Source organism: Pelodiscus sinensis, chromosome 1, assembly GCF_049634645.1.
Source record: "Pelodiscus sinensis isolate JC-2024 chromosome 1, ASM4963464v1, whole genome shotgun sequence".
Lineage (NCBI taxonomy): Eukaryota > Metazoa > Chordata > Testudines > Trionychidae > Pelodiscus > Pelodiscus sinensis.
In genome coordinates this window covers 120,317,015-120,326,215 of record NC_134711.1, presented here as the reverse complement: position 1 = coordinate 120,326,215, position 9,201 = coordinate 120,317,015, and the positions used below count along the sequence as shown (strand labels likewise).

The 9,201-nt window shown below is 39.6% G+C and overlaps 1 protein-coding gene across 1 annotated transcript; it reads right to left on the bottom strand.

Annotated features, from left to right (window-relative positions):
• Window positions 1–2,964: 2,964 nt before the first annotated feature.
• REP15 (RAB15 effector protein) lies at window positions 2,965–9,018 on the bottom strand. Its single transcript, XM_006127701.3, has one exon. The coding sequence runs from the start codon at window positions 5,893–5,895 to the stop codon at window positions 5,167–5,169; it is 729 nt and encodes a 242-aa protein (XP_006127763.1). The 5' UTR covers window positions 5,896–9,018; the 3' UTR covers window positions 2,965–5,166.
• Between the last annotated feature and the right edge of the window lie 183 nt (window positions 9,019–9,201).

Here is a 9,201-nt window from a genome sequence, read left to right as displayed (position 1 = left end):
TTTTATATGGGTGTTATTTGCAAACTTTGCAAAAGTACAGCCATAAAGAGTGAGCAGTTGGATAGGAATAGACTTACTTTTTCATCTGTTTCCTTAGATTCAGGGAAGAATATAATAACCAGATTGTATTTTGTTATGCTTTTTAGTACAGTCCAACCCCCAAACACCATAGCTATGTACTGACTCTGAAAGCAGAAGTAACCAGACACCAGGAAATGGGAGGGGGAAAAGCAAATGCTATTCTGTGCCTATATTGCATTTTAAAAGGAAGTCTGATCTGGACTGCCTATCCTCTCCCTCCCCCAGCTGCCGCAGAAATCTGGCTGGAGCCCAAACTGCTTTATTCAAAGTTAAGACATATTAGGAATGGAAATTGTCTGTGGTTCTATTGTGCATCACCTTTGCTAACAGGGGGGCCCTGACTTCAAGATCTTTATGGAAGAATTAACTAAATTAGAAGCACCATTTGCAAACTTGTCATTACTATGTGATGGCATTATAGTTAACTATCGGTCTTTGCAGCAAGACCCTTTCCTGTGAATGCCTTATTACCTCTCCTACTTGGTCGTTCATGCTGTGACTTGACCCAATCAGCAACACTGGGCCACTATTCAAAGTAGTAGTCCTCATGGGCATCCATAGAGGTAACACAGACTCTTCTGCCTTAACAGTTCCATTGGTTGGGGAAAGTAATCTGCTTTAGCTGGGAGGAAGGGTCCCAGTTCTGGCCCCTAGTATCTTCAATGCAGCCAGTCAATTCCTTAAATGTGGAGCTTTCTGCAGGTAAAAATTGCCCTATCCAGTACCCAAGCATGGACAATGGTCAGAACTTTCATCATCACTATGTGGTCTCTTAAACCCAACACATGTTCACACAAGTTCATCCCTGGGACCCAGCTATGAATCACCCATCATTAAGGCTTCACTATTTGTTGTTCTAAAATAAAATTACTGAAAATGCAACAAACATACCCAGTCCTAACCAGCACTTACCAGTTACCATTCTGACTCACACCTAAAATAGCAATGAAAGATTTAGTGTGAGTTAAAAGGAAGTGCTTTTATGTTAGACTTGTGAGAATGTCTACTATAAAGCTGCACTCTAGCCTATATTGTGTGTGCTCATCCCTGACTCACTGCATGGTTTAAGAGGTAGATTAGATTAACTAACTTGTAGAACTGCCTGTTATTCAGCCACCAAAGGCTAACGATAAGAGGTTCTCTACCAAGTTAAAAAAAATCATTGTGGCACTTCCTATTACAATACTAATGGAGCACACGCAGTATTAAACAACTCAATTATATTTCTTTAAAAGTTTGTATTGACTTTGAAGAAACTCAGCAGCTTCAGGGGATAGCCAGGTTAGACTGTTTGTTAGTCTAAAATGGTCTGGTAGCACTTTAAGTTTATCCTGTACAGACTAATTACTTAAGAAAACCCATTTGATATTTTACTTCATTAAATCCTCTCTTCCAAATACCTAACAATGTCCCCATGCTTCTCAGGCAAGAGTCAATTAGCAGATGCAATAGTGAGATCACATTATGAAAGGCTTTGCTTTACAAAATACTGCCCAGCATATTTCTGGGGTAAATGAGTGCAACAGAAATCAATGGCGCTTAGACTGTTACATACTAGCTGAAAGATATTTTACCTTGCAAAATGTTTTCACTTTTTACCTATACTGGCTAACTGTAGGGACTTTTCTACTGCTATTTGATACAGCTGCTCCCTGAGTTATGACCAAAGCTCCCATGGAGTGGTAGTAAAGATGGTCCCTGAGTTACACACGCGACCTGCGCTTACCAACAGCGCAGTCATGTGTAACTCAATGGTGTCCGAGTTACAGCCAGTGTACAAACAAACAGTTTTGCATCATGTTAAAGCCATCTGCAAGTTTGAAGATACAGGAGAAACACTGCATGGAAAACTGAAGTTTAGGCTTCTACTCTCTAACCAAGAGCCTTTAAGTATCACAGTAGTCTGCAGGTAAGTCTATCAATCAGTAAAAAGAGTTGGCCAAAAACCTGAATATCACAAATCAGAAGGGAAAATTGAAATTTCATTCCAGTCTGTGGAATGAAAAGATCCAAACACACCACAATGGAGATTGGGGTGTCGTGACAGATACCCACCATGTGCTCTGCACCCTACCTTTACATGTGTCTCTGGTCTCAGCCGTTTTGGCATGCAGCAGCCCTGTGGTGCTACTCAGATTGCATCCCTGGCTTCAATAAACAAGTGCTTGTGGGAGCACTACAGCCAGCGGGCCAGTTGAGAGCCTGAGCCTGAACAAGATATTTTATTAGTCAATGGGAATAAAATATTGAAGAATATTGGCTTAGAATGGTAAAGCAAATCCTGTTGTTTGTAGGATCACCCCTCTCTTCTCTCTCTCTCTCTCTGCTGTGGTAAAAGAAGCTCTCATTACAGACCCCTCACTGCTTCTTTTGTCATGTTCAGACCTTCCCTCCCACAGCAGGCAACTCTGTATTTAGGGTGTCTTGTGGGAAATGAAGCCCCTCATGCTGGGTAACTACCTGGGAGGCACCAACCACGATCTAGTCACTAGCCGCTGGGCAGAAACTTTGGATGGGCCATGTTAACCTGCAGGGTAGAATTGGAAAGACAGGTGGTGACAGAACAGGCATCAGAAACTGGACTAAGGCAGGCAGGGAGGTCATGGGAACAATAGGGAAATACAAAAAGCCAATGACAGGAGCGAATTCCCTGCTTCTGAGGCAACATGGTCTACTCACTGACAAAGCCCTGGGAACCTTCTCTTGTTTCTATAGGAAATAAAACACTATGTTCAACAAAATAAATCAGTGTTCATTGTTGTGTGTCAGATTGTTCTCATGCATCTCTTCTGTCCCTGTGGTCCAGTCCATTATATTCTATAGTCATTCCATGGTAACTCCATTCATACATTGATAGTCGTCCCCTCCCACCCCCCCACCCTGCTTACTTGCTCACTGCACTGCTTACCCTCTGGCCCAGGCAAAAAATTAACATTTTCATGCTCAGTGCGTAACACTGAGTGGAGACATTGTGTTACATTCATAAAAATAACACACAACCTTCCCACCTTCTCCATGTGCTACTAGAGGCATGTGAACTACAGGCTGTCCCCGGGTTACGTACAAGATAGGGACTGTAGGTTTGTTCTTAAGTTGAATTTGTATGCAAGTCGGAACTGGTACATATTGTAGGGGAAACTCTAGCCAAACATTTCTCCAGAGCTCAGTTTTATTCTCCCACACCTCACTTCCCTCAGTCCCTGTCTGCTGAGAAAAGCCGCTCCGCGTCTCCCTGGTCTGCTGGCGGAGGGGGCGGGGGGCGCTAGCTTTGCGTTTCCCTGGTCTGCTGGGTGGAAGCAGCTAGTGTGGGGTTGCCTCATCCCGTTTGTAAGTAGGGATCCAATGTAAGTTGGATCCATGTAACCTGGGGACTGCCTGTATATCTCACATGAGGTACAATGGACAAAGATTAATAAACTGATCTGAAATTAAAGTTTCCTGCCTGGCTTGGCATACTGTAATGCTCTAGTTCGAGTTAATCCAACCCAAAGCAAAACATTTCATTTTGATTTTCCTGATAGAAAACTGAAATTTCTCAGCAGAAACTTTAGATTTTGCTGAGATTTTTCAATGTCAGGAAAATAGCATTTTCTGTTGACAAAATGTTTCTAACTCAGTAAGTGAGACCAAATTAATGGATCTCTGAGGATTTCAGAGGCCTTTGTTCTTTGCAAAGATTATTATAATGAAAGGAATCGAAAGTGCTACTACGTTCAAACAAAAACCTGGATAGTCATCCCCAATATATCCATTTTTAAGAGACCAGTTGTGTTTTCCTTACCTTACTCAACTCCCAATAGACTTAAAATACTTGAAAACTATACTAGCGACCTCATCTGTTTGTTAGACAACCTTCACCTCAAAGAATTATTTTAGCATAGACAAGGCTTCTCCTAATAGGACAGCTGATTATTGCTGGTCTTGGCTGCTCACGTAAAGACAGATTGTAGTACCCTTACTGTTTTTTCCTCATATTTTCAGTTCACCGTTTGGCTTCATGCATCATAGAAATCTGCTAGGAATTCCAGGCTTGATTTTCTGTGCTCTCTTATACTGATTTTATAGTAGCATGAGTAAACTGTAGCAGAGATGTGCCTGAGTTATACAAGGTCTTAATATCTCATTTTCATCACCACAAAGATTGCAAAGTCCGTTAAAACTCAGCACCGAATTTATTTTCAATACTATATGTTTTATTTTGTTGAATACAATTAACATTAAAATAGAAAATTGACTATGCAACTTAAAGTGGAAAAACTATGAAAAAGGTTTGTGCAAAGAAACTTAATATCCCCAAAATTAAATATCTACATGTATAAAACAGAGTCTCTTTCAAGGTGTTAGTTGCTTTGTGACCACATAATAAATTATTCCCATGGAACTCAGTGAAGCCAGGATTTCATTTCTGTTTTTAGTCTTCCTTTAACCAAATAATGGCTTTCTATCCTACCATCACCCTTTGTCTGCCTAATTTGGTTAGTGATTTAAGGTTGGGATTATCTCTGTTTTCTGCAAGGCACAATTTCAAATTCATTTGGGATTTCAAGGCATTGAAGCAAGGCAATAATAAATGATTAAAGACTACCATTTACTATATAGGAGAAGAGATACACATAGGGAAGGCAAGGTTCAGTCTACATACATGCCAAAGCAGGATTGATCTCTGCAATAATGAAACAACTAAGGTTTTACATTCAGCATTATAAAAGCATGCAATCATTGCCCTTCTCTCTCCTTGCAAATAAAAAAAATACATTTTCTTTATAGTAACTTCCCGTTTAAATGACCAATACTCTCTAGGTAAATGTAGTGAACTCAATTCTTCCAAAGGAGCTTTCAAAGGATTGGGTTAGAGTGTTAATTTTAAGAATATTCTTTTCCTTCAGAATATTTAAGTTTCTGGCACATTTTCCGGAATATGTTTTAAAAACTGGAGAGATTTAATCATCATAAAAATCAGCTGTCTGGACTAAGTAATAATATCCAACAGTGTGCGCATAGGACAGAAAAGCAAATAATTGAAAGATTAGTACTGGATATTCATTGGGGACTGGGTACACAGACTTTTTAATATTAACCAGGAGTTCAAAGGAAGTTAATGTACACTTTGCCCACCTCCTTGATTCCGTTTTTCTTACAAAGGCAGTTTTCAAGCATTTCTTTTGTGGAGAGGAAGCAGTCAGTGTTCAAGACAAACTGCCTTAGAGCATTCTCGCCTGACAGGTGATTTTTTCGTTTCTCCGGGTTGATGCTGTCTAGCATGACACCTCTGATATCTTTAGGTTTCCCTGGCACGCCAAACATTATAAAGAGGCCCACACAGCCATGCCCCACCAGCTTGCAGAACTCTTCCAGCTTCTCAAACCTGCTTTTATTTTTGAAATGCCAGTTTGCTAACGAGTCTTCTTTGCTGGGCCCAGTTTCATTCTGGAGGAGCTCAGCCATCTGCAAAGTCTGCACGGCGATCTGAAGTCTGATTTGTTTGTCGGCTCCAGAGAGAGTCCAGATCCAGTCAATCCCAAGCAGCAAAGACTGTTGCTTTGTCATTTTGCTGGTGGTGATACGTTCCTCCATTCCTCTTTCGATACAGAAACTCATGAAGTTAACCAAAAAGATCTCATTTAAAGTATCCATGGCTGGGTGGAATTTGCTCTGAGGATCTTCAAATCCAAGGTATTCTTTCAGCTTTTGAGATGCATAGACCACTCCTTGGCTGAATATCTCGTTTATGATGAGAATGTCAGCTTTGTTCTTCTCATCATACTCCTGTGATAATTTCTGGCCCATTTTCTCTGAAAAAAAAATTGACGTCATGCAGAATTTTCTAGGCCAACTTCTTTTTCTTTCAGTGAAAGTAATGTGGTCACGGGGCTGTCATGCCGCTAAATAGGCACAATGTTCACCCATTGCTTTCCAGAAAAGAAGTCACACCAATAGCTAGAGTTATGCTATGCAAACGGCACAGTTCCGGAAAGGCAGATATACATTTTTCTGGGCGTGCTCTCATCCAGCTCAACCCTAGAAACCAGCTGAACAGGTCGGGTAGCTTTCACACAAAGTGTCAGTTCTTTGGTGTGCGTTACTCAGACTTTACACCGTTATCATTAACTCCAGTACCAGCTGTTTAACTTATCTGATCCTTTTTTTGGTTTTAAAACCACAACAAAGGCGACGTTCTAGGGAGACTGGATGGTTCATGGGGATAAACACAGATTCAAATCCAGCTCAGGGCACCAGAGACCAAACTGCATTGACATCTTTCTGTTGGCAGTCTGAAATGAACAGCTGGTTTGAGGTGCACTCTCAGTGGGTGCTTGTCCATTTTGTAAAGTTTGCTAGTAATAACTAGTAACCAGGGGAAAGGCCAAGGAAAAAATGGAAGCTAAGTTATCCACTTTCCCCATAGAAATGCCTTGCAACTCAGAAATATGTGCACAGTGGCATGACAAGGTCGGGAAGCTTATAGCATCCTGTGTTATGCTTGTCTTGGGGACCCCATACAAAAGGGCTTTTCAATACAGCACCAAAAGGTCTTTTAGTCTTACAAAATCCATTCTTCTCCCCTCTCATTCTCTCTTCTTGGATTCACTGAACATGATGGTAAATTGCATGCCATCTTGCATTTGCACCATCATAAATCAGCCATGTGACGTTGGGCAAGCTGCTTAACCCGTGTGTGCCTCAACTTCCCAACTGCAAAGCTTAACTACTGTTTGCACAGCACTTTGAAACTCTTTGCACTGGTGCCAAAATACCATCATTTCACTCTTCACAGTGCAAATGCACTTTGGGGCATGATATCAGGCGATCAATGGGCCAACTAATGTGGCTTTGAGAGATCATTACTGACCAAGGCAGGAGCAAGGCTTTTGCATTGCATTGTTGCTATCAAGCTGGGCTGGTTTATATCTTTCTCTCAGAAATGAAACATGGAATACCTCAGAAATCAAAGAAGCGGTTGGCCTGACAGGACTTTAATTTTTCATCCATCCATAAATATATAACCGCTGAGATTCTGGTTGGCTTGCTTTTTTTTAAAAAAAATGATGGGAACATAACTTTCCAGAAGATTAGTCAGAAAAGTATTTCCAAGGTCACTTGAAACTATAAAGACAACAAGACACGTGAGATATTATTTAAAAAATGCAGGAGTCCAGAAATATTTGGCATTTTCCAACAGACTTTATTTGCTTTTACATAGCCATACATCTTACACAGAAAAAAAATTAAAATATCATAAGAAGTGTATGTGTTTGTTTTAACTTCCTGACTTTATTTTAGCATTTATATTACTCTCTCCATAAAATAATCAAAGTTCAGATGATAGGTAGCTTGGATAGGAAGGCCTTTTTCCAACCATTAAACTGCTAAAAAGAATGATTTTCAACAGACCTCTATTTACGTTGCAATTCAGTACAAATGAACATCTATAGGTCTCAGTAGACTTATTGGTAGCTCCCCCCATCCAGCCCTTTCTGTGAATATTTGTTTTAATATTTGTGTTTGTAATCCCCTTGGGATCTCTTTCTGCAAATATTTTAACTATTGTGTTCATTTCGAAGAGAGTTTGCTAAAAAGTGAATTTTAATCAAATACTGGTTCCTAAGGGCAGGGGCCCATGTCTTCTTGTATTTGTGCAGTGCCTAGCACAACAGGACCCAGATCCTGAATGGGCATAGTTGGGCACTACTTCAATACAAATAATTACTCTGCAGAATATTCACAGAAAGCAAACTTCAAATTCACAAGTATTCACACAGGAAACCTTCTTCTTACACTTAGCCAGTCAGGGAACAGACGCATTCCATGTAACCTACCTGTCCAATCAAAACAACTCAGATACCAAATCACCACAAGACATTGCTGATCAATCAGCTATACATCGAGCATTATTTGTAGATATTATCCGGTCAATAATTTTGAATAATGAATAAATAATACATTATGTATTCTTTGCCTGGTTCTGGTTAGTAAAGAATGAATGGCAGATTTTAATGTAATGCGCAACATTATTGGTTCTATTGAATCTATTGTAGTTATAAATAAATATAAACCTACGCTGCACACCTTTTAAAGAACCAGATTGGTAACAGCGGATATGATTATACTGCTAAACATCAGAAAAAGTCTCCAATCCCTCTGTACAAGCCCACATTAAACAAAATCTTGAAAACATCTCAACTGCATTCCCAACTTCTGTAACAAAACATGACGTGCTGAAATTGCCATAACTCTCACATTGTTTACATTGTATAAGCAACTTGTCTAGAATGGTGTCCTTCCCAGTGCTTGTAACAACAACTATGATGAAAAAAAAGTATGTTGAAACCCTTCTGTTCAAGCAAACAACATGGGTAAGGTAATAAGCCAAGCTGCAGTTTTTCTTTACAAGCCATGGGGCATCATGCAACATGCAACACCTTAACAATCATCACTTTAACAGACAAATAGCTGGCAATGTTTTGTAAGAAATACCCTATTCTATAGAATGTATGACAAAAGATTTTCCCCGGCTAGTGAGAATTTTAGAAACCTGGTTATTTCAAAGCAGAAAGGAGTTGTGCTTTACAGAGGCGTAAGTATTCGGCAACATGTTTTGGTATTTAACTTATTTTTGAGGCAAAAAATGTTTGAGGTTTAATACTGGGAAATTATACATTTCTTATGTTTCTCCATATAACTTTTGCAACTATACAAGCCATCCTCCTGCAAACAGAACACAGAAATATCCTTCCCCAGACTGAGCACTTCTCAATTTCAAGCTGTGAATTTTCCAGAATATTTTTAAAAACCTAAAGCCATTAAAACTTACTTTAAATGTTAACAGCTGCTGCTGGAGGTGAAAAGAAAGGAAATTTCAGATAGTACAGTTTAAGAAATGTGATGCAAGCAGATCTACATTTCACATTAGCTTCATTCCAACCATACAAATGTTGACAACACCCAGCAAAAATTAAAAATGAAAGGAAGCAAGTAGGTCAAAGGTCAGTCTGACTTTTCCAGTAACCAGCTGGTTAGCAAACTCGGATTATTCCTTTAAAAATTTTTTGAACCTTTCACCACTTTATGTCACAAAATAAAACTTCTGCTTTACATGAACTTCATATTTTTTATATAAAA

Coding starts and splice junctions, on each gene's coding strand:
- REP15 (XM_006127701.3), bottom strand. CDS start 5,895: ATGACGTCAATTTTTTTTTCAGAGAAAATGGGCCAGAAATTATCACAG.